A 26,904-nucleotide genomic window follows, 5' to 3' on the forward strand; every position below is an offset into this window, starting at 1 on the left:
TTTAACTCATCACATATGCTGCTACTTTAAAAAAAATATATATATATTATTGAACATCCGAAACATACAATATACTTGCAGTGAAGCCGCTCAACAACTACATCAGACCAATCATCCAACAGACTCCCATTCAGAGCAACACACAGAAGCATCCAGGTTCAATGCCCTGCTCAAGGGGCGCGTTGACAGATCTCCCACCAGGCCAAACGTGAATCCGAACCCTCCAAGATCCCCCCACAGTTCCCCAATAGCTGTCCTGCAACCATTCGAGACCCCTCCCACAATCACCCCCCCCCAAGAAGAAGAAGAAAGAAAATATATACATTTAAAGAGAAAAAAGGAAGACAAAAGAAAATAGCAAACAACACTGCAAAAAAAAAAAATTATATATATATAATACATTTAAAACAAAGGACACCAAGGATAACTAAAATCATAACAGCAATGCCAACTGTATATGTTTGTGTGCATGTCTGGCACTATTATATGTATGTGTGTGTTCTTGTATGCGTTTATTTGAATGAGAGTGTATGTATATTCATGTGTACAAACACCTGCACGGCATCAGTCTCATGCAAACTGGCATTAGTTGTAAAAACACTGCCCCTCTGTGTCATTTAAACATACTTTTTATCATGTTTTATTTTGTTTGAAAAAGAGAGATACTTTGAAAAAAGTATAGTTTTCAATTAAACAAAAAGGAGACATGGCAATCTGCACAAAGGCAAAAAGGCAATTTTATAACAATGGATGAGCTTTTCTTAGTAATCTACTTGAGAACCATTTAGGCTTCAAGTAAAACTTTTGAATAAATGAAGATTTTAGAGAGAGGTTTAGTGCTTTTATATTTAATAATCTCAACCCACCCAATTCATATTCATTATATAGATACACTGTATACGTTTCATTTTGTCTGGTTTGGCGTCCCAGATGAAGCGAAATATATTTTGCTCATATGATTTGAAAAATGAATAATCATGAGTAGGCAGCGCCATAAGGAAGTGAGTAAACTGAGATATGACTAAGGAGTTAATCAGGGCAATTTTTCCATAAATAGACAGGTATTTACCTCTCCATGGTTGCAGGATCTGGTCTATTTTTACAAGTTTTCTATTGAAATTAATTGTGGAGAGCTTATTTTTATATTTTGTGATATGAATTCCAAGTATGTCTACTTCACCATCAGCCCATTTTATAGGTAAACTGCAGGGTAATGTAAAAGTTGTATTTTTTAAAGGTCCAATACATAATATTGTACACTTATCATAATTAGGTTTTAGTCCAGAGAGTACAGAAAAGTTAGCTAGATTTTCAATGAGACATTGCAGGGATTTAGTTTGCATACTTAATATAAAACTTGAGTCATCAATACATGGACACCTTTGTTTTTAAGCCTTGGATTTCTAATCCTCTAATGTTGTTATTGGATCTGATTTTAATAGCTAGCATTTCAATGGCCATAACGAATAGATATGGTGACAGAGGACACCCTTTCTTAACTCCTCTTGACAATTCAAAACTCTCTGAGAAGTAGCCGTTATTTACTATTTTACACCTGGGGCTACTATACATAATGTTTTACCCATTTTATAAGAGAATTACCGAAATTGGAAAAATCCAGGCATTTATAAATAAAATCCAGTCTTACTTTATCAAATGCCTTTTCAAAATCCGCTATAAATACCAGGCCTGGCTTCTTAGATGTTTCATGATGTTCTATTATTTCTAGTAGTTGTTGTATATTATCTCCATTGTATCGTCCATGTAAAAACCTGTCTGATCAGGATGAACCATACCTGCTATGCATTTCACTAGTATTTTTGCATCACAATATTGAAGTGTAAGGGGCCTCCATCTGGGTCTTGTTTTAATAATAGAGAAATAAGACCTTCCTGCTAAGTACCTGACAGACTACAATTTATATAGGAGTAGTTAAAACAAATCTAACAATGGAGCTTTTAGAATATCAAAAAACGCTTGTCATCAAGCCCTGGGGTTTTTCCAGACTGAAAGGATTTAATAGCCTCAAAAAGTTCTTCCTCTGTAATTTGGCCTTCGCATTGATCTTTTTGTAAATTTGTTCATTTTCCATTTTTTACATATTTTGGAAAGAATTCCTTACCGTAATCTTCATTCAGTGGGAGAGGATGAGACGGAAAAGAGAACATCTGCCTAAAATAGTTAGCTGCCTCTTTTAAAATACAATTCAGAGAATCATAGATGACTCCGTCTTCAGTAACGAGTTTCTGCAAATTAATTTTTGTTAGCGTTCCTGTATTGGAGATTCAAGAAGAATTTTGTGCATTTTTCTCCATATTCCATCTAGTTTGCTTTATTTTTGTAATAGATTACATTAGATCATTCTTGAATAAGTTCCTCAAGTTCTTTTTGTTTTTCCTCTAACTTATTTTGTATCTCTGTAGTATTGTTTTTATTGCTAACTACCTGTACTATTAGTTCATGGATTTCCCTTGTTAGTCTTGTCTCTTTAGCCAGAAACTACTTTTTTAAATTATTGATGAATATTGAATTGAAGGTACATTTAAAGGTATCCCAAACAATAAAGGGATTTGCTGAACCTATATTATATGGGAAAAAATCAGTTATAAATGATTTTGTCTTATTTTTAACTAAGTTGTCCTCCAGTAAACTTGGATTAAATTTCCAATATACCCGTCCACGTGGAAAATCTATAAGAGTTTTGTGAATGCCAATTAGATCATGATCTCCTATTAAAACTTTTTTAACCTTTGATGCAAGAGAGAAAGAGACAAGAAAGTAGTCAAGATGACTAGCTTGATTAAGTCTCCTCCATGCATATCTCACTAGTTTTTAGTGTCCAAATATCCACTATTTCTAATGTGTCCATAATATTTGTGATTTCCTTCAGGGCACGGTGATGATAGTTTGTAGAGTGATTCCTTTAGGGTCCAATGAGGTACTTAACACTGTGTTATAGTCTCCTACCATAATTAATTGATAATTTGTTGCCTGTAAGTTCAATAAATGGATACAAATTATTTTGAAGAAGTATGGATCATCCTGATTTGGACCATATAGATTAATGAGCCAAATCTCTTTTTTGCCCACTTGCATATTCAAAAGGATCCACCTTCCTTGTGAATCATTTCTGACTATTTGCACATTCAGATCAAAATTGTTGTTAATTAATATCATCACACCTTTTGAGTTACTTTGTCCATGACAGAAAATGATTCCACCACCCCATTCCTTTTTCCACACAACTTCATCTAAGGATGTATTGAGTGAGTTTCCTGTAAACAGTATATGCTATATTCCTTTTCTTTTAGCCACGTAAAGACGGATCTTTTTTTACAATCTGCTAAACCGTTACAATTATAACTGGCTATACTTATTTCACCCCTTACCATAACTAGATACTATTCTCAGTCTAAATTGACCATAATTAGTGCTTCTAAAGTTACTGCCATCAGAGGTATTATGACGGTCAAAACTAGAGTTTTCAAATGTCTGATATTTAGAATTCAAGCAATAGGTTCTAGCAATATTTGTTTTATTCCCTTGCCTGTTTTCCTGTGAGCCAATGCCACAGATGTTAGAAAATTGAGACAAGATATTATGTGTGTAGTAAATCTGAGTAGGTTGATGTGTATGATATTGGATGTGATTTGGTGAGAGTGTGTACGATGTCTGTAGAGTAAGACTATAATGTGTTATGTCCAAAAAATAATAACTCTGTCAATTTGCATGGTTGAGTGTCTATGTGTGTAACATATAGGTCGTATAGCCTTGATATTCATGATAATAATAATCAATAATAATCCATATCATATCACCGTCATAGTTGCATCATAATTATCTTTAACATCATCGAAAAACACATCCCAGCATTTCCATAGCAATTGACGTTTCACATGATCATAAAATAGACCTTGCATTACTCTAGACCTTGCATTACTCTCACTACAGTACACATGTATTCAGTACAATATGTTATTATTCTGATATCTCCCCTTGCTTGTTGTAAACATATATAAACTTGTAGACAAATACATAAAAAAGATAGACAAACAAACACATAAAATTATAAAACTGTTATTGACAATAGAGAGAGAGAAGAGAAGAAGAACGAGAGCGAGATCAGCTGTGTGTGTGTGTAAGTCCGTATGTGTAAGCATGCATGTAATTGAGTACCTGTGTGTTCATATCCACTTCGTAATGTTCAAATATTTTTACAGTTCCCATACTTTCTTTTTTTCGTAACCTGAAGTCCCTGTAGAATTTAGTACAGCCTGGTGTTATGGAGCTGTCTCGGAATAGCTGTCCATCTATAAAGAGTTTGTCCACAATGATAAAGGCACGCTTACTCTTCTCTCGTTGTTGCCTTTGTACCGGATACAGTCTCTTAGGACGTTTGTTTATCTCCCTTTAAGCTCCCTTCCCCTGCTTTTGATCAGCTCCTTTTGTTGGTAGTGTTCAAATTTTGTGATGATCGGTCGGGGACCCTTGGTCTTGTCGGTCATAGCTCCAAGTCTTTGTACTTGGTGGAAAGCCACCTTGTTTACAGTCTCTATAGGAAGTTTCAAGGCGGATTGCATGAATTCTCTGATCGCGCCCTCTGGATTATTGGATGCGTCATCAGGAATCTCAGAAATACAGTGCCTTGCAAAAGTATTCGGCCCCCTTGAACTTTTAGACCTTTTGCCACATTTTCAGGCTTCAAACATAAAGATATAAAACTGTATTTTTTTGTGAAGAATCAACAACAAGTGGGACACAATCATGAAGTGGAATGACATTTATTGGATATTTCAAACTTTTTTAACAAATCAAAAACTGAAAAATTGGGCTTGCAAAATTATTCAGCCCCCTTAAGTTAATAATTTGTAGCGCCACCTTTTGCTGCGATTACAGCTGTAAGTCGCTTGGGGTATGTCTCTATCAGTTTTGCACATTGAGAGACTGACATTTTTCCCATTCCTCCTTGCAAAACAGCTCGAGCTCAGTGAGGTTGGATGGAGAGCATTTGTGAACAGCAGTTTTCAGTTCTTTCCACAGATTCTCGATTGGATTCAGGTCTGGACTTTGACTTGGCCATTCTAACACCTGGATATGTTTATTTTTGAACCATTCCATTGTAGATTTTGCTTTATTTTTTGGATCATTGTCTTGTTGGAAGACAAATCTCCGTCCCAGTCTCAGGTCTTTTGCAGACTCCATCAGGTTTTCTTCCAGAATGGTCCTGTATTTGGCTCCATCCATCTTCCCATCAATTTTAACCATCTTCCCTGTCCCTGCTGAAGAAAAGCAGGCCCAAACCATGATGCTGCCACCACCATGTTTGACAGTGGGGATGGTGTGTTCAGCTGTGTTGCTTTTACGCCAAACATAACGTTTTGCATTGTTGCCAAAAAGTTCAATTTTGGTTTCATCTGACCAGAGCACCTTCTTCCACATGTTTGGTGTGTCTCCCAGGTGGCTTGTGGCAAACTTTAAACAACACTTTTTATGGATATCTTTAAGAAATGGCTTTCTTCTTGCCACTCTTCCATAAAGGCCAGATTTGTGCAATATACGACTGATTGTTGTCCTATGGACAGAGTCTCCCACCTCAGCTGTAGATCTCTGCAGTTCATCCAGAGTGATCATGGGCCTCTTGGCTGCATCTCTGATCAGTCTTCTCCTTGTATGAGCTGAAAGTTTAGAGGGACGGCCAGGTCTTGGTAGATTTGCAGTGGTCTGATACTCCTTCCATTTCAATATTATCGCTTGCACAGTGCTCCTTGGGATGTTTAAAGCTTGGGAAATCTTTTTGTATCCAAATCCGGCTTTAAACTTCTTCACAACAGTATCTCGGACCTGCCTGGTGTATTCCTTGTTCTTCATGATGCTCTCTGCGTTTTTAACGGACCTCTGAGACTATCACAGTGCAGGTGCATTTATACGGAGACTTGATTACACACAGGTGGATTGTATGTTCATCATTAGTCATTTAGGTCAACATTGGATCATTCAGAGATCCTCACTGAACTTCTGGAGAGAGTTTGCTGCACTGAAAGTAAAGGGGCTGAATAATTTTGCACGCCCAATATTTCAGTTTTTGATTTGTTAAAAAAGTTTGAAATATCCAATAAATGTTGTTCCACTTCATGATTGTGTCCCACTTGTTGTTGATTCTTCACAAAAAAATACAGTTTTATATCTTTATGTTTGAAGCCTGAAATGTGGCAAAAGGTCGCAAAGTTCAAGGGGGCCGAATACTTTCGCAAGGCACTGTAAATGATTTCCACGCATGCTACGACTTTGTATGTATAGTAGCGACTCCTTCATCACCCTGTTTTCCCTGAGTAGACAATCGATGTTGGAATTGTGTATTTTTACCTTGGCTGTGAGTTCCTTCCTGCTACTGTTTATGTTTATGTATGCTGCTGCTACTGTTTATTATCTATCCTGTTGCCAGTGGTGGAAAAAGTACCCAATTGTCATACCTGAGTAAAAGTAAAGATACCTTAACAAAAAAAGACTCAAGTAAAAGTGAAAGTCACCCAGTAAAACACTACTCAGTAAAACTCAAAAAATATTTGTTTTTAAATCTACTTAAGTATCAAAAGTAAATGTAATTGCTAAAATATACTTAAGTATCAATAGTAAAAGTATACATCATTCCTAATATTAAATCAAACAAGACGGCATGATTTTAATGTTTTTTTAAATGTATGGATCACTAGGGGCACACTTCAACACTCACACATCATTTACAAACAAAGCATTTGTGTTAGTGAGTCTGCCAGATCAGAGGCAGTAAGGATGACCAGGCATTTTCTTCTGATAATTGCATGAATTGGACAATTTTTCTGCCCTGCTAAGCATTCAAAATGTATCAAGTACTTTTGGGTGTCAGGGAAAATGTATGGAGTAAAAAGTATATTATTTTCTTTAAGTAGTACTTTAAAGTATTTTTACTTAAGTACTTTACACCACTGCCTGTTGCCTAGTCACTTTATCTCTTCCTATATGTACATATCTACCTTAATTACCTCGTACCCCTGCACATCTACTTGGTACTGGTACCCTGTATATATTATCGTTACTTATTGTGTATTTATTCCTTGTGTTATTATTTTTCTATTATTTCTCTTTTTCCTCTCTGCATTGTTGGGAAGGGCCCATGAGTAAGCATTTCACTGTTAGTCTACACCTGTTTGTGACTAATCAAATTTGATTTGAAGAGAAACAGAAGAATAAGAAAAACCAAGACAGAAAAAACAGAGAATCTCATGACATACATTCATTTACTATACCTCTCACTGACGTCCTTGACCTCGGGGAGCTTGGAGAAGAGCCACTGTCTGTCCTGGGCCCCCAGACACTCCCCCAGCTCCTGGGACAGCATAAAATGGTCCACTGCGATGGTCAGACTCCGAATGTACGACGCCTCTGATGTCACCAGCTCAAACTTGGCCTGTGATGAGGAGACATTATGGGCCTTTAGGAAGCAATAGGCACACCTCTCACTCACAATTAAAAACATGATACTTTATTTATCTAAATATGAAAAATGAAATGCTTTATCTAAATATTAAAATCATGAAGTTATCATGAGACATATTGGGAAAATCTATGAATTTAATGTTATGACCACAAATCAAAATATGTTATGTTAACAAAATAGGTAATCCATCCCATAGATGAAACAGATCAACTTGGCTGGCTAATTGGATATGCTAAAAGCCTGTAGTGCTGCCATAGACATAGATAGAGGCTGCACTTTCCACAAAAGATAGGATATTGGGCACACCTTCTATCCATCTCTATGAGTGCTTCTCAAATCCCAATCTGGCTTGATGTCACCCCCATGTTCTCACCTCCTGTAGTTTGCGCTCAACATTGCTGAAGTTGTCCAGCTGACCGCTGGTCCGGACATCAGGGATGTCTTGCCACAGCGAGAAGGCGGAGCCTCGTGATGAGCAAAAGGAGCTGGATGGAGACAGATTAGACGGAGATGGAGTCTCCCCAGCCCCTTCCTCCCTTAGCCCCTCCTCCTCAGCACCTGGCTCCTCCCCCTGCTGCCTCAGGATTTCTCGGTTGATTGCAACATCACTGTACTCCTGGTACAGAATTGCTGAGGAGAGAGAAAGAGAGAGAGCGATGCGAATTTGAGTAAGAAGAGTACATAGGGGTGATTGAGAATTAAAATCAATATTGCAGAAAGTTTTGAAAAAAATACTTTCAGATATTATGTTGTTATGTAGCATGTGGTTGAACGAGTGTGGATACCATTGCAATGCCATATAAATACCATTGATAATGGAGGTGGAGAAGGGAGGTGGAATAAACCACATTTTTTACACAAGACTCACAGCTGGGGAGAAACCGTGACAGACGATTGGATCTGCTGACTGTGGGAGGAGTGCACCAATCATCCTCAATGGATTTCTTCCTCAAACTGTGGGAAAGTAGTATTTATAGTCGTTATAACAGTGTTATTCACAGTGGACAACCTTACAACTCACTTCCAGCTAAGATTTGTAGTTTAAATTTGTGAGTTTAACTTTGATATAATACACCAATTTTTTGCTGTTAAAACACACTTTTTGATTGTGAATCCGGTGCTACGTCGATGTTGTTGCGTGTTTTTGTCAGCAGATGGCAGTTGCGGTGTAGGTCCTACTGGACTATGGGGGGCGCTGTCACTGGCACCACCTGAGCAACGATGCCTGGAAGTGGACTTATCTGGAGAGGAAGAAAGTATATGGAGGTGGAAGGAACCTGGCAAACACACAACCACTACAGAAAGTTGTCTCAAGTTTAAACATCCTCTTACATAGAAACCAGCTTTGCTAAATTGGTTATAGCATTTGCTGTCAAAAACATAATGTCTAACACATCCCACTGCAGTGGTGCTCAACCCTGAGGCAGGACACTCACAGTCAGGGCTGAAGTTGCTGGGGTTCTGCCTGTCGCGGGAGGCCACGCGAGCTGACAGTGACTTGCCAAGCTTTAGTGTGAACGAGTTCTTCCTCTGGGAAAGCTGTAGCCGTGAGATCAGCTCTGAGGCTGAGAAGCGACGCCGCTCGTGTTCCGCCATACTGGAGCGGGCTAAAGAGCTTCCTCCGGTGGCCGAGGAATTCTCTACAGCCCCACAGTTCAAGACAGATGAGTGCTCTGACAACTGCAGCGGCTCTGCGGAAAAAGGTGGAGTCTTTCGAGGGTTGGGTGTCCCCCCTGTTGATGAGGGGCTCGTGGCATCTACAGGGTCTCCCCCGATGTCCTCCTCCAGGAAGGAATCGAAGGGTCCTGAGAAGAGGTAGTCGCCATCCAGAATGGGGCTGGCCAAAGAATCGTCACTCAGGCTGTCTGGTGAGTACACTCGCATCTTACGCCCTAGGACACAACACAAAAAAGACTGAGGTGAAGACTTCTCTGCAAACTACAGCCAGTCATATTGGAAATAGGCCTTGTACAAAATACTTCAGAAGTAAGATTTGAAGTGTGATTTGTATGTCCTACAGATGACAAAATGAAGGAGGAAAGAAACATTCTCCTGATGAGGACTAACAGAGAGTTGACAAAGTGGAATGGATAGATACTGTACTTACGGATAGACTTTTCCTTGAGTGAACCCTGTGACGTCCTCCTCTGGGGTCGACAGGTGTCTGGGGTCTGCATCTCCGGAGGCTCATGTGAGGATAGAGAGCCAGGTGACTGAGAGTTACAGTAGTCTGTGTCCCTGTACAGGGAGGACAGAGGGAGGAACAGGGGCAGGCTGAGGGCTGTGTGGAGGGGACGAAACACCGTCGACACCACCGTGGGTCTCTCACACTTCTCTTGCCCTGGAGGGTCAGTCCCCCTATCTTCCCGGATAAAAAGCTCAATGTCACCCCCTGGCATCTGAGAGTCTGAACTCAGGTCCGTATCAGTGTCTTGATCAGGGTTACTCCTCCAGCCGCCATTTTCTGCTTCAGTCCTTGTGTGTTTGCGATGATTCAGAGGCAAAGGGGTGGAGTGCTGAGCGTCTGCAGTAGGTGATCCATGGCCGTTGTCGCTGGGGGTCACAGGCGGCTGCCGCTCCTGCTGACACACGGCGATGTGGTTGTGCTGGCACTGCCGCAGGAGAGGCCTGTCGTCCCGGGCCTCGCTCAAAGCCTGAGACTCGCCTGAGACCGGGAACCACATGCTGGGACACTCTCCTCGGCAACGGAAGACATGGAGGTGAGGCTGGAAGTCAGGGAGAGGGGAGAATCCATACCCGGGAAGCATGACTGAGAGAACACATGGGAAATGCAGAAGAAAGGAGAAACAAGTTTTTGCAATAAACTTCAAAATGCTAACATAATATCCTCTTGCCATATCTGGTAAAACAGCACCCACTGAGCATGGTTACGTGCACACAATAATACCATTATTATAGATAGTCAGATTAATATAATAGTGTGTTTAAAACGTTTACATGCTTTGCAAGAATAACCATTTCCCTAATAATCCTGTTTACATGGACATATTTGAAATCAGGCTACCTGGTGGGACTTAAATAAATGCAGAAAAGGGAGGCTTGCGCTACAGGTGCACATGTGCAGATCGAATTCCCAGCCGGAGTGCTGATTAAACTGTTTACATGTCTAATAATTTGAAAGAAAAAAGAAAACCAAGGGGTTTTAATCGACGTATGCTTACTTCGATTTTGACCTTATTATGACAAGCAGAGTAAGGTGTTTACATGACTATTTCCATACTTGGCCTAGTGCCATAATCAGTTTAATATCGAATGATGTGTGCACTCAGTGTAGGCTATATTGTATTCACTAATCACTATTAAAAGGAACATTTCATCATGTGGTCTCTCATTCAGGCTTCCCTCTATACGAGACATGGTATGTTAAATTGAAAAACTGAGTGAGACAGCTATTAACCACTGGTGGAGACAGTTATATCCTTATATGGAAGGTGTTGCTGTTGTACATAAAGCAAACCTGCTGTAGCCCAAGTACCAAATGCAGTACAAAACGACTCATCCGCTACTTTGTTTATAGTTTGTGTATGCCAAAACTAACCAATCAGGTCCCCTTCACAAATAATTTTCAAATAGTATGTTTCCTGAAATACTTTCAGTTGTTCCATCTCTCTCTTGTGGCAGTGTGAAAGATGTACTGTATACTCGCTAAGGAAGATGTCTGTTCATTGGAGCAAAATGGCAGTTGAACATGGACACATGAAACCCCCCACCCCCTCTCCTCTAGGTCTGGCTCTGTGCTGCAGCTGAGAGTGTCTTCCTGCTCTAATTAAAGACTGCACCACACACAGCTCTCAGCCCCCTGTACTTATCCTCTACCTAACCCCCCCCCCCCCCCCACACACACACACACACACACACAAACCTCCTTTATCTACAGATGGCATGCTGAGCCAGGCCAGAGCCACACACATTCAGCCATAACCCTTCACAAAGTGCGCCCAAACCAAGTGAGACTACATATTCAGTCCTCGTCACCTGACAATATAGACCCATCTATCTCTCACAGTGTTTAATCTTTAACCTGGTTGTTATGACATGATCAGCAGTCCAGAGATTCAGAGAGACCGAGAGAAGGGAGAGGGATTCTAAGAGATTGAGGGAGAGAAAAAGAGAGAGTGACCCACAAATGATTCCCCCACTGCGCCATGGAAATTAGGTCGGCACTTTACACTAGTGTTACTTACTATAAACAAATTGGGGGGAATTCAGACTGTAGTTACATGCATGTAGCTTGAGCACTTTTCACTCTATGCGTATTCTGGCCTTGAACATGGGGAAATGCCAGTGCCAGCAAGGTATTTGGGGAGGAGATCAAAGAAATGTGTGCGTCTACATACGCAGTATTCTGACCTTGACTTAATTGACTAATAATTCTAGCACCTGAACGTGTGAGGAAACAATGAATAAGGTTAAGTGTACCTGTCAGTTCCAAGTGGAAAAAACATCTATACTGAACAAAAATATAAACGCAACAGGTCCCATGTTTCATGAGCTGATATAAAAGATCCCAGAAATGTTCCATATGCACACAAAGCTAATATCTCTCCATTTTTGTACACAAATGTATTTATATCCCTGTTTGTGAGCATTTCTCCTTTGCCAAGATAATCCATCCACCTGATAGTTGTGGCATATCAATAAACTGATTAAACAGCATGATCATTACACAAGTGCACCTTGTACTGGGGACAATAAAAGGCCACTAAAATGTGTAGTTTTGTCACACAGCACAATGCCACAGATGTCTCGAGTTTTGAGGGATCGTACAATTGGCATGCTGATTGCAGGAACGTCCACCACAGCTGTTGGCAGATAATTTAATGTTCATTTCTCTATCATAAGCCACCTCCAACATTGTTTTAGAGAATTTGGCAATATGTCCAACTGGCCTCACAACCGCAGATCATGTGTTTTTTTTCTTTCATTTATTTAGTTAGGCAAGTCAGTTAAGAACAATTTTTATTTACAATGACAGCTAAACCCAGACAACGCTGGGTCAATTGTGCCCCTTTGGGACTCCCAATCACGGCTGGTCGTGATACAGCCTGGAATTGAACCAGGGTCTGCAATGATGCACTGAGATGGAGTGCCTTAGACCACTGCGCCACTCGGGAGCCCACACCTGCCCAGTATTTCTGTCTGTAATAAAGCCCCTTTGTGGGGAAAAACTCATTCTGATTGGCTTGGCCTGGCTCCCCAGTGGGTGGGCCTATGCCCTCCCAGGTCAACCCATACCTTGGCTCCTGCCCAGTCATGTGAAATCCATAGATTAGGGCCTAATGATTTTTCTCTCGAACTGTGTGCACGTTACAAACTTTCATTCATAGGCTAGGTTGTAGCAACCTCATGATGGAGATAGGGAAAATGTGAGTATCATGTAGTATAAATCTATTGATGTTACATTGAATTGGGTGCATGGATATGGACAGGTTATAGACCATAGAGAAAGAGTGACTTGAACTGGATACTGTCTTATTGTACCTTTATCAGTGGCAGTCGGTGCCATTTAAGATGAGGGAATACGATTATTTTTGCTGTAATAGAAAAAGGCCATGCTCATGAACAAAAATAATCGCATTCCCTCATCTTAAATGGCACCGACTGCCACTGATAAAGGTACAATAAGACAGTATCCAGTTCAAGTCACTCTTTCTCTATGGTCTATAACCTGTCCATATCCAGTCTACCACTGTGTCCCTACTATCATACAGAAAAACATGTAACACCTTGCAACCCTGCAATGTCAAATCAAATCAAATGTATCTATATAGCCCTTCGTACATCAGCTGATATTTTTATTTTACCTTTATTTAACCAGGCAAGTCAGTTAAGAACAAATTCTTATTTTCAATGACGGCCTAGGAACAGTGGGTTAACTGCCTGATTTGTACCTGATTTGTACCTTGTCAGCTCTGGGGTTTAAACTTGCAACCTTCCGGTAACTAGTCCGGTTATTAGTCCAACGCTCTAACCACTAGGCTACCCTGCCTTCTCAAAGTGCTGTACATAAAAAATCTGCCCAATGTCTGCCCATTCCATCTAGACACCTAATCTACTCAGAACTACCAACAAGGGCATCTCCATAAATGTATCCGAGTAAGTTATGTATTCCAATCAAAAGGCTTAAAAAGTGTCTTTGGTTGTATAGTGTTATTTGGGAGTGTTATGGACTTTGGCGTAGGCGTTTCCCCTGTCATTTTAATAGGCCACAATAAGAAAGAATGTCTACATTGTTAATGAGTAGCTAGTACACTGGAATCTCTTTTATAACAGTTTTGATTAAAGAACAATGTTCAATTTTTTTTATGTGCGACATAATCCCTTATCAGACTCATAACACGGATACCATAAATTCAATTTTGATGCATCGTTATAAAAAAGTCTCCATGCCTGTATCATAAGTTAACATGTTAGCATAGTTTCAACTCTTTGGTAATAATGTCATGGTTAAGGTTGCAAAATTCTGGGAACTTTCAATAAATTCCCTGGTTTTCCAGAAATCCTGGTTGGAGGATTCCGGATTTCCTGCTTATTCCCTCCTGATGCCGGGCTACCGCCAACCGGGATTTCAGGAAAACCAGGGAATTTATTGAAAGTTATTTCATTCCTAGTCATAGTCATACATCACTCACTCTGGCATGGGAATCATGGGACTCACTGCAGATAAACAAAACACATTGTGACAGTCACAATTTTCAAGTGGTAATAATAATAGGGTATGATGACTGGTGTCACTGTTTAGCCTTTCAACAGTCCGTCCTCCTCAATCTCAAACAATTTGCATAAATCTCTCTTTATCTCTTTCCAGTTTCAAAGGGTAACCATAAGTCAGGGGACAGACAGAGACCTGTCCTGAAGATGTGCGTCTTCTCCCTCATGTCTCTCATCCAGAGTTATGGGGTCTGTTATGGGATGTGTGTGTTTGAGCAGGCGGAGTGGAGTGGCCTGGCGGTGTGGTGTGACCCCATCCTGTATGTGTGTGAGAATGCAGTGAAGCCCTGTCACATCAGGACACTAATTTCCCTGTAGTAGACTGGGGGACTCTGCCACTATGCCATAGACATAATATATACAGTATTTCACACCATTGGACTCTCCACGATGCTGGTGAGGCAGCATAGCACATTCCCATTCAAGTTAAGTTATAGTAATTAATCTTCTATGTGCAAAGTGGTATCGGACAGTAGGACAAACTGAGGGTATAGCACTCTGGAGGAGATTGTCAAACTTTTCCTCCACTAGCACTGAGAATGTGAGGAGATTAATTTGTGATTGGAAATATCCCTTGGGTGCAAGAGGATACTGAGATGAAAATTACATTAAATGTATTTACAATGAAACCCCACCTGAAAAGCGATTGCAACTTCAAACATTCGGAACCACCTACTGCGACCATTTTCTCAAAATCAAAAGACTAAAGTGTCTAGTCATAGACATGAAAGGCTGGATAGATGTTTTTAAAAAGGGGCATTCAGATTTTCATTTCTCTGCTCCAGACCCACAGGTGAGGTTCTGAGGCCATGGAGCAGAAAGAAATCCCCCTTAATGTTGATACTTGGTGTGGGTCCTAATCCTGTTCAGAGCCTGGGGCAGCTACTCCTTCCCTATTAAGACATACTGACAACCTGGCTTACCCTGACACAAACAATGGACATACAAGGAGCACCTTGGGGGACAGACACACCTGAGCCTAGCGAGAGAGTGATTTCAGCTGTCTTTGACTGAAAGAGACAAAACATTAGAAAGGTGTCCTGTTAAATATTTGACCTCCGACAATCTCGGACTTGTTGCTCGAGAGTCGGGATTCCAGCTAACAGACAGCACAAACAACAATATATTATTTAAAAGCCCACAAAAATGTGCAGAATCTCGCATGTAAATGACAAGACATGTGCAGCTTTGCCTTCCCCCTCTCGGGCACCAGTACACCCTGCCCCCTCCACAATAATACCCCCCCTCCCCTCTCCCCCCCATCAAAGAGACAGACTGGGTGAGGGAAGAAGAGCAACATACTCGGTTTAGTCAGGGGGATGAGTTTTAGACCTGGGTTCAAATACTATTTGAAATCATTAAAAAACTTGAGCTGTTCATTGCAACAGAGCTTCCCTGCTGCAATGAACCAATAAAAAAGTCCCAAAAGTGTAATCCCGCCCACCTAGCACTCTAGGCTGGCTAAAGCAAACCCTCAAAGTATTTGAAAGATTTCAAAAGGAATTTGAGTTTATGAAAGGAAGTACACTTGTTTCTTCACTCAATTCAGATATAAAAAGTAGGCTACTGATGAACTACAGACCTGCCATCACAAAGCAAACGGAAGGCCTGAGATATTTGTACATTTCAACAACATTTTGACAGGCCTCCCGGGTGGCACAGCGGTCTAGGGCACTGCATCGCAGTGCTAGCTGTGCCACCAGAGACTCTGTGTTCGCGCCCAGGCTCTGTCGCAGCCAGGACCGGGAGATCCGTGGGGCGACGCACAATTGGCCTAGCGTCATGAGGCTTTGGCCGGGATATCCTTGTCTCATCTCGCAGTGCACGCTAACCAGGTGCACGGTGTTTCCTCCAACACATTGGTGCGGCTGGCTTCTGGGTTGGATGCGCGCTGTGTTAAGAAGCAGTGCGGATTGGTTGGGTTGTGTTTTGCCTCTCCCAAGCCCATATGGGCATTGTAGCGATGAGACAAGATACTAACAATTGGATACCACAAAATGGGGGAGAAAAGGGGGTAAAAAACAAAACAAAACAAAAAACAGCTTTGTAGGTGTTCTCTGCACCCAAACTGTCAATCAAAGATTGTTTGATGATCTGATCATGGGCCACACTGTACATTCTGCTGATGCATCTCTTGTAATTCAAGTATTGTATTCTCTCCATTCCCTGTGTCTGTTTTCTCCTTCTTTCTCTCCTCCAGTTTGGAACCAAGCCAGACTTTTTTGTTGTTGTCCTACTCTCTCCTTTATCTTCTGGACAGGTATGGACAAGTCAACTGAGGGCGGCTTGTTTTGAAACATGATCAGGGTAGGTAGAGAACCCACCTCGAAGCTGACCATGTAGTAGGTTTTGCCTGTGGGGCGAAGCTACAAATGAATAAAAAAAACAGAGAAGGAAAAAGCACAGCATCATTAGGATTAGGAGGTGAACTAGAGCGAGGACAAAGTACTCTATAGTTCTCTCTCAAGTTGGCATATAAATTAGACGCTGTATCTTGCAGCCATATCTGGGGTTCATATTTTAACAGAATACTAACAGGGAAAACTGAAGGGATTAACTCATGAAGAACACTGTACAACTCTCTTTGATATAAAAAAAACTGTTGAACTTTATTGTGAGACAGAAATGTATTCTTGTGCATGTGTGAAACCTGCCCCATTGCATGTTAGATGCTGTGGGCTGGGGCCATAGCCAACTCAGTGCTTGGAACAGCCTGCAGGCTTCAGCTCTAGCTTCAGCTCTTGCACAGGTGTGCAAGCAACACTGTTAGGAAGGGCATTTCACACAGGGCCCCAGGGCCCCACTGCTCACGCTCATTTGTGAATCTAATCTTTTTCAAATAATTTCAAAATATGAGATATCATCCAGGGAAAAAGATCATGCTGTTTGGTTGTTTTATGTTATGAATGTTTAGATGTATCCTTCCCGCCCTTCCAAGTTTGATCAATGTACGTATCAACAGGATTTCACTACAGAAAATGTGTCAAAACTTCAATAATCAATAGTATTTTTTTTATTATATGTACATGATAGAGACATTCGACTAGTGATTGCTTTATGCTCTGACAGAAGAGGGCCAGCAAGTTAACTTCCAAATTCATTACCGACCAGCCCCCAAACAAGAACCTTTGACAAATGCAGGCACTTTGCACATTCCTTGAATAGCTAGGCTCTCGTCATTCCTCTAAAAATTCTCAGTAATCTGCAACAGGAGACAAACAAAGGGACTGGACTTTCCACATGCAACAGAAAAAAGAGCTGCCACTAAGCCAAAGGATAAGAAAGTGGTTCGCCCCGCTCCATTTATTTTATGGGTGGGTTGTCTTCTCAAATGAAAAAAAAATCATTTTGGAAACCAGGTCAAAGCAAATAGTGAGGGAAAAGCATTTAACATAATACAAAAAGCTGTGTACGTCTCACCACCCTATCCCTCCTCTCATGTTCAGTTCTCCTAATTCAAAGCCAGACCGTTTGTCTAAGTGCTAGCCATACAGCTAGGATTGTATGCAACAGTTGGATGGATGGGAAGGATGTGGCACAGCGTCCTGTCTGGCTTCCCTGCAGTGGCAGTGCATGTAGATGCACATAGTCAGATACACCTCCAGCCAACCACACCAATGCATATGTGTACACTCAGGCACAAGTGCACACAACGCACACACACAATCTGAGTGACAGGTGATGGGGCAGGTGCTCCAGACTCAGAGAGATGGAGGGGAGGGAGGACATGGGAGGATGGAGGTTGGAGGGGAGGGCGAAGAGGTGGAGGGGTGTACTGCAGTAAATTGAGTTGTAAATCTGAAGGCACATCACTCTCGAATTAAAAAATATATATATATCTGCCACGTGTGCAAACTCTCCTGCCTCTAGGTCACCAGACTATTATGGTGTACACCTGCCACCATCGTTATGCGTATCAGCGCATAATGACACTCACCTGGACTCCATCACCTCCTTGATTACCTGCCCTATATATTTCACTCCCTTTGGTTTCTTCCCGAGTCGTCATTGTTTCTGCGGTGTTCGTATTATGTTTATTGATTAAATCACTCACTCCCTGAACTTGCCTCCCGACTCTCAGCGCACACGTTACATTATGACACCTCGCCTAAGGGTGGTGATGTCGGGTCCGGGTGTCAGAACCGGGGCTACCTGGGAGGCCTCGGCTGGTTTGTCGGATTCCCCTGCCTCAGCGGGCTCGACAGGCTCCCCACGCGCCGGGGAGGGGGCTCTGTCATGCATGCTCTCTCCGGCGCCAGTAGGTCACCATGCTCCCTCAGCGGGCTCGACAGGCTCCCATGCCTCGACCGAGACAACCGGGGAGGTCTCATCAGGCTCTCACGTCTCAGCCGGTCCGTCAGGTTTCTGTGCCTCAGCAGAGGTGACCAGTCCGCTCCTGATCCCTGGGATCGTCCCTGTGGTTGGCATCCTGCGGCTGGAGCAGAATGCGCCGGGGAGGGGGCACTGTCATGCATGCTCTCTCCGGCGCCCTAGGTCACCATGCTCCTACGCCTCAGCTGGATCGACAGGTTCCCGCGCCTTAGCAGAGGTGAGCGGTCGGCTCCTGATCGCCAGGATCGTCCCTGTGGTTGGCGTCCTTTGGCTGGAGCCGCGCGACGAAGAGGTACTGTCACGTATGCTCTCTCCGGAACTCTAGGTCGCCGTGCACCCGTGCCTTAGCAGAGGTGACCGGTCAACTCCTGATCCCAGGGATCGTCATTTTGGTCGGCTTACTGTGGCCGGAGCCTTGAGTCGGGGAGGGGGTACTGTCACTTGTGCTCCCCCTCCGGACTCTAGGTCACCTCTAGGTCACCAGGTTGCTAGTTATGGCACACACCTGTCAACATCGTTACGCGCATCAGCGCATAATCCTACTCACCTGGGCTCCATCACCTCCTTGATTCCCTGCCCTTTATAAGTCACTCCTTCTGGTTTGTTCCCGAGTCATTGTTTCTGTTCCAGGTCTGTGCGTTGTTCGTGTTTCTTGTTTTTGTATTATGTTTCATTTATTGATTAAATCACTCACTCCCTGAACTTGCTTCCCGACTCTCAGCGCACTCGTTACACTGTCACTCAAGTAGGTCCGTCATTCAACTATTAACTGACAGCAAAAAAAACATAGTATATCCACATTGTTTAGTTATCATGTTATGACTAAGTTTATAGTAAGACACAGGTAATTTTGCAGGACTGAGAATGTTGGCTCAACATATTTTTGCCTTTATCACTGAGTCAGTGGTCAATTGTGACCACCGACGCAGTGATAAAGGCAAACATATGTTGAACCAACATTCTATCAGTCAACATACCTACGAACATCAATGGAATATTTGGTTGAAAACGCAAGGTCAAGGATCCTGTGCTACTGTACTTCTGCTATTGCATTCACATAAATAGACACTGTGATACTGTGAAAGGTTTCCACTACAGCTGTGTTGTCTGAGTCAGTCAAGTTATGGCTCTCCTTCACCTCTCCCAGACAACAAACATTACTATATGGCTGTGACTATCCAGACTGTGGGCAGCCTGTGGGCAGACATTTATGGTCTGATTCAAAGAGCACTTTAGTCACTCAACTTTACAGATTTGTTCTGGTATATTTTAGCATATTTGCCCATATGGTGAAATTACCATGTCAATACTTTCCTTCCCATAATGATAAATTGTAGTGCTAAAATTGCATGCTTAGGAGCAAAACACTGAACACTTTATCCCCTTTTCTCTCTATGCGAATTCTGACCTTGAACTTAAGCATGGGAATAGCATGCGATTCGCCTGCTATTAATTTGGGGTAGAGATCTAATAAATGAAGGTGTGACGGAGGTGTGTCTAGAGATACACTGTATTCTGACGTTGACTTATCTCATAATTCCACCACCTTTATGCGCAAGGAAACCATTAACAAGGTCTAGCGAACCTACCGGCTCCAAGTGGGAAAAGCCTCTACATTTTTTTCTCTCAATATAAATAACACCATTCTCCATGCACTATAATTTACATCTTGATAAGAGCTATTGATAAGAGCTAGGTAAATGAGTAATCCGTTTGGATAAGGGAATTGTAAATATAAATGACACTTGTTTTAGATATATTTTACCTTATAAATCGCTGGTGACAAATGTGAAACCAGTCATAGGGCAGAAACTGAAGCATATCAACATATCATGTTGGTCATATCATGTTGGTTTTGTCCAACATGTCTCTGGACCACCTCACTGCCACAGTCATACTCTGGACCTAGTTTTGTCACATGGAATAAATGTTGTGGATCTTAATGTTTTTCCTCATAACCCTGGACTATCGGACCACCATTTTATTACGTTTGCAATCGCAACAAATAATCTGCTCAGACCCCAACCAAGGAGCATCAAAAATTGTGTTAACTTCTCAGGCAACCCAAAGATTCCTTGATGCCCTTCCAGACTCCCTCTGCCTACCCAAGGACGTCAGAGAACAAAAATCAGTTAACCACCTAAGGAACTCAATTTAACCTTGCGCAATACCCTATATGCAGTTGCACCCCTAAAGACTAAAAACATTTGTCACAAGAAACTAGCTCACTGGTATACAGAAAATACCCGAGCTCTGAAGCAAGCTTCCAGAAAATTGGAACGAAAATGGTGCCACACCAAACTGGAAGTCTTCCGACTAGCTTGGAAAGACAGTACCGTGCAGTATCGAAGAGCCCTCACTGCTGCTCGATCATCCTATTTTTGAACTTAATTGAGGAAAATAAGAACAATCCAAAATGTATTTTTGATACTGTCGCAAAGCTAACTAAAAAGCAGCATTCCCCAAGAGAGGATGGCTTTCACTTCAGCAGTAATAAATTAATGAACTTCTTTGAGGAAAAGATCATGATCATTAGAAAGCAAATTACGGACTCCTCTTTAAATCTGCGTATTCCTCCAAAGATCAGTTGTCCTGAGTCTGCACAAATCTGCCAGGACCTAGGATCAAGGGAGACACTCAAGTGTTTTAGTACTATATATCTTGGCACAATGATGAAAATTATCATGGCCTCTAAACCTTCAAGTTGCATACTGGACCCTATTCCAACTAAACTACTGAAACAGCTGCTTCCTGTGCTTGGCCCTCCTATGTTGAACATAATAAACGGCTCTCTATCCACCGGATGTGTACCAAACAGGCAGTAATAAAGCCTATATCGGCCTATATCGAATCTTCCATTCCTCTCTAACATTTTTGATAAAGCTGTTGCGCAGCAACTCACTGCCTTCCTGAAGACAAACAATGTATACGAAATGCTTCAGTCTGGTTTTAGACCCCATCATAGCACTGAGACTGCACTTGTGTAGGTGGTAAATTACCTTTTAATTTGCTTCTACACCTGCATTGCTTTCTGTTTGGTGTTTTACGCTGGGTTTCTGTACAGCACTTTGAGATATCAGCTGATGTAAGAAGGGCTATATAAATACATTTGATTTTATGAACTTTCCCACACAAGTGTATGAAATGCTGTGCCATTATGCATAATTTAAATTGTACAGCAGGGATGGGCAGTCTCGAATGTCTTAACTATAGGCTACCCCAACTTTCTCCTAGAACTATCATGTTAAATACTAGCCACTATCAGTATCGACTGTCAGTAGACCTAATAACCACACATTCAACTGTCAATTTACTGTTAGTTCCCTTCAGTTGGTATAGCCTACATTATCATTCAATTTAATTACACTATTTTGTTTACCTTTGGTTCCTCTGTAAATGATGTCAAGGCCATATGGTTGTTGCTGAGGATCATTAGTAACAGTCGATAACATACCAAAAAGGCTAATTAAAACGTTATGGCGTGGAGCACAGACCAAGCCGTAACAGTTTGAACCCTACGCATGGTGGAATACTTGGCTGTGTCATCACAGTTCCATGGTTAGTGCAGATAATAGATGACGGTATAACCTACTATTGTACACTATTCTTTCTACATTACCACTGGTTGAAGAACTGAGTGTGGACATTTTCAGAATTAATCAAACCACCATTTTCTTTATTTTGTGCGTACTGGTGAGGCTCTGCTCACCAGTTTATGATTCATAAATACTTTCCTAACCCTAAATAATCTACCAGATCAGAGTATTTTTAAATCTACCAATTGGTGCTGAAACTGAGACGATTATGCAAATATTTAGATGGCTTGATTATGCATATATTTAGATGGCTTTCTTTCGTTGATCCATAATATTCTACATTTCAGTTAAAGGCATTCAGTTGTACAACTCCCTATCCCCCTTTCCCTTTCCTTTATTCTGAACCCGTTCTCTAGATGTATTCTAGTGAGTCTGGACAAAATTCAAACTAAAAGTTACCAGCGTTTTGAAAGAGATGGCTGAAGATAAATGTACTGAAAACCCTATTGAGTGAAAAGGCCACAAGAAGATCTGTTGGCCAGTAAGTGGGAGAGTTTTCAGCGGTTGAATTACATTTATTTAGCGCACACAAGGGAACCACGCCTACAAAGCCCGTTGCTCACCTGCACAATGTAAGTCTTAATACCAACTACTGAGAAGTGCATAAGAAAGGTGTGTGTGTAAGAAAGGCGTAATTTCCTATGTCCGAATCGGCTCTATGTTATCAAGAGATTTATTTCATTTCCTGAAGGAAGTTACATTCAACAAACCCAATATTGTGATCTACACTGAGTATACAAAATATTAAGAACTCCTGCTCTTTTCATGGCATAGATTGACTAGGAGAATCCAGGTGAAAACAATAATCCCTTATTGATTTCACTTTTTAAATTCACTTCAAATCAGTGTAGGTGAAGGGGAGGAGACATGTTAAAGGATTTTTAAGCCTTCAGACAACTGAGATATGGATTGTGTATGTGTGCCATTCAGAGGGTGAATGGGCTAGACAAAAGATTTAAGTGCCTTTGAACAGGGTATGGTACTAGGTGCACCGGTTTGTGTTAAGAACTGCAACGCTGCTGGGTTTTTCACGCTCAACAGTGTCCTGTGTGTATCAAGAGTGGACCACCACCCAAAGGACATCCAGCCAACTTGACACAACTGTGGGAAGCATTGGAGTCAACGTGTGCCGCCATCCCTGTGGAACGCTTTCGACACCTTGTAGAATCCATGTCTCGACAAATTGTGGCTGTTTGGGGGTGGGGGGTGGGTGCAACTCAATATTAGGAAGATGTTCCTAGTGTTTGGTGTAGTACTTAGTACCTGTTGAACCTTTTTATGTAACGTGGTTCATTGGCTCTTAATTTTTCTGTACAGATCATCGTAAAGGCCTGGAGTGTAGCAGCTGTTGTACAGGCATCAGTCTCCACAAGCAGAGATCTACTATTGGTCTGTAGGCAAATCAGTAGCACAGATTCAGACATATACCCTCACACATCCACTCACACGCGCACACACAAACAGATAGTGCATTGTCATTGGGAAAAGGCTTAGTCATAAGCGAGACAGACTAAATTACTTGTGGGTATTCTCTACCCGCACCACCTTGGTTCACCCTCTCTTGCTACAGCCATTAATAATACAAGTTAGTGCTACATCAATCTGTATCTAAACTAGAAGTCTTTGAGGACATGACCTAAATCAAATTTAGTTCGGGAAACAGAGCAGATAAGAGCATGCTTGCATCCCAAATGGCACCCTATTCCCTATGTAGCACACTTGTTTTGATCAGAGGCTCTGGTCAAAAGTAGTGCACTACATAGGGAATAGGGTACCATTTGGGAGGCACGCCATAATCTGGCAGGCACTAAACAGTTATATTGCTGAACTGTTGAATGTCAGTATTGAGTCATTTGTTTGTTCCTCGTGATGGTGTGTAAACAGCTTAGCTAGATTGCAGTTCCTATAAGACACTGAGTTAAATGGGCAAACAAACATACCTGGAGGCAGAGCGTGGGAGAGAAAAACACTCTCCCTGCAGAAACACTGCTGTGAAAAACACACAAACACAAACACGCACACAGACACACATGGTTGCTCCTCAGTTTACAGTGCAGTCACTTGAAAGATCCTGAAGGTTTATGGAGAGGGCCTCCAACTGATCTGGTGTAGACTAAGACTTGAAAGGAGTGTGTGCGCACTACGGCGCCGTGCAGTTTTTTTTAAACAATCCTCCCCCCGACATATTCCAAACATGCACTTACCTGCCCTGCAACTAATCACAGCTCCTACTGTAACCATTACACTCCAGCCTCAAAGCCTTGCAAAGCCTCATTTCCCATGCTATGCCCAAGGATAGGGAACTATTACTGATGCAAACAATGCTTCTAATGGAATATTTTGCCATTCCATTGTATAATTGATGTGAACGGTTGAGTCTGTACGTGTGGTGTTTCTAAAGTATCTCCATGTATTGACAGATGCGTGTGTATTTTACATGTATTATGTAAACGTATACTGCAGACCTACACTATAATGACTCATCGACTGTAAAGTCAGTCTCTCTGGATTACAGTGCACGTCAGGGATGGTTATTATTATTTATTGAGCCTAGTTTACTGTATTATGTGTAGAGATGTTAAATGTACTTTAAAATAAAGTTTAATTTCCATAACAGTGAAATAGTATAGAATGCACCCCCTATGATACTGAACATGTACCCTTGAACTCTCAAACGGTCTCCCTCTAACAGCACACCATGTGTAATTGAAACAGACTGCACATTGGAGGAACACACGCTCCCAGTACAATTGCCATGAAAATAACAATAAAACAAAAACACCCTCAAGTTGACATTGTATTAATATAATGTCAACTTGAGGGTGTTTTTGTTTATCTTTGTTTTCATCTACCTCTAAATCTGTGCATCTGACATGCAGCAATGCAGTCTGAAAGTAGCACCATGGCACTGTTTTGACTCACCCCGCAAAAAACAGGACAGCTTAACTTTCATATGCAACATCAAAATCCACCACCCCACCCGAAGGTCACAATAACTAACAACGGTACACACTTGGTTAGTGTACACTTCAACATTGCATTGCACACAGAACAATATATACAAATATGTATGGATAGATGGGCTGTACTACCTCATGGATATCAGTAGCTTCTGAGCTGGATGGTTGCCAGCGACAGTGTGTGAATCCAGGCCATCCTATCGTCTGGCTGAGGCTCTATGTGCTATCCATGACTGCCTTGTGTCCCTCCCAGCTTCATTCCCTTCAGGTCTTCTTCAGATTTTTACTCCACTCGTCCAGAAAGTAGGGGACAGGGTCCCGACTCCTCCGTTGTGTCTTTATTTTCTTCTCCCTCCAACAAAAAACAGGAACTTTAAACGAAAAAAAGTGCTCGCTGGTCTGGTTACTTACCATGCAGATCCCTCTTTAGGCTTCTGCTCTCCCTCTCCTCGTTGACAATCCCTCTCGTCCCCTCTCTCCCTGCTACAGTTGGGGAAGTGCACTCTCTCCCGTTCTCTCTCCTCCCTCTCCCCCTCTTTTTCTCTCGGCCTCTAATAGTTAGTGTTGCATTTCAACACCTGCTTATAGAAAGAGATCGAGAGAGGAGTGTGCTAGCAGCCATCTGTGTGAGAGAAAATGTTTTCCTTTCTGTGAATATGTGTGATAGTTTGTCTGTGTGTGTGTGTGTGCGCATGGGTCAGATCGTTGTGTGTCAACAGAAATGCACTGAAAGTGGATAGAAGGCAAGTAGGAGGGAAAAGGGGTGGGAAGCAGACAGTGTGTGCGCTCAGGCGTGTGTCTGTCTGTGTGTGTACTCAGGCAGTGTCTGTGTGTGTGTGTATGCGTGTGCGCCCATGCAATTAAGTAAGTAGCTAAGTATCAGTTTGGAGAAAGAAAGTATTTGCAAACGCATGCTTGAACTACTTGGCTTCTCCCTCTCCCAAGCATTATAACTCCCTAATTAAACATAAAAAATGGTTACCTCGGTCAACCCTCTACTAAGCAGTGGTGAGAGAAAGTCTAATTGTCCTCATTTGAACAGTTTTCCAGATTTTATCAATAAAAAATTCAAAAGTTGTTCTTTCATCATGTCACTATCAACAAACCAGAAATCTATCAAAAAAACTCAGTTGCCAGTTAATCTGCTATCATTAAAACTCTACACAATATTGTGTATTCCATCTAACATTGGCAACTTGTTTGTGGTTACATGACAAGCAGGTTTGGGGAGTATTGGATTACATGTAATCTGTTACGTGTAAGGGATTACAAAAAAAACGGTAACTGTAATCTGTTATGATACCAGCAAAAATATTGTAATCAGATTACAGATACTTTTGAAAAACTACATGATTACTTTGAGGATTACTTTTAAATTCAGAAAGGAGGTTTGCAAAACAAATCTTTGAAACGTCTTGTTGTTTTCCCAATGACATTCAAATCAGCATTGAAAAAAGGCTTTTTGAAACCAGTGAAACATGGCTCTTGCACAGCTGCACAGTGCAGATCCCAGCCTATGGAATAAAAGTGGGGCTTTCATTGCTCAATCTAATTCATGCAGATAACACTTTTTAATCCATAGCCCTAATGGACACATGTTCATGTCCACATTTTAGAATAGGGAAGATATCAAACTATGGAATAACACATATTGAATCATGTAGTAATCAAAAAGTGATTTCTCAAGAATATAACTTATAAATGCCTCATGAGCTTAGTTTAACTGTCACACTACATAAGAACCCAAAATATAAGCTTGTTTTTCTCCAATGTTTGTAAACTTTGTAAATATAAACAAACACTGTATAGC

General features: G+C 41.5%; 1 protein-coding gene across 1 annotated transcript in view; it reads right to left on the minus strand.

Moving 5' to 3' along the window:
* The window catches only part of LOC110492234 (rho guanine nucleotide exchange factor 19), a 37,471-nt gene extending 11,119 nt beyond the window's left edge, over window positions 1-26,352 (minus strand). The window contains exons 1-7 of the mRNA XM_021566371.2: window positions 25,227-26,352; window positions 9,582-10,244; window positions 8,911-9,366; window positions 8,574-8,715; window positions 8,343-8,428; window positions 7,848-8,104; window positions 7,284-7,444 (exon numbers count right to left, since the gene is read on the minus strand). Of these exons, the coding sequence (XP_021422046.2) occupies window positions 7,284-7,444; window positions 7,848-8,104; window positions 8,343-8,428; window positions 8,574-8,715; window positions 8,911-9,366; window positions 9,582-10,242 (1,763 nt within the window). The 5' untranslated portion in view covers window positions 10,243-10,244; window positions 25,227-26,352. The remainder of the gene's footprint in view (window positions 1-7,283; window positions 7,445-7,847; window positions 8,105-8,342; window positions 8,429-8,573; window positions 8,716-8,910; window positions 9,367-9,581; window positions 10,245-25,226) is intronic.
* Window positions 26,353-26,904: the final 552 nt, after the last annotated feature.

This window comes from Oncorhynchus mykiss, chromosome 16 (assembly GCF_013265735.2).
Source record: "Oncorhynchus mykiss isolate Arlee chromosome 16, USDA_OmykA_1.1, whole genome shotgun sequence".
Taxonomy (NCBI): domain Eukaryota; kingdom Metazoa; phylum Chordata; class Actinopteri; order Salmoniformes; family Salmonidae; genus Oncorhynchus; species Oncorhynchus mykiss.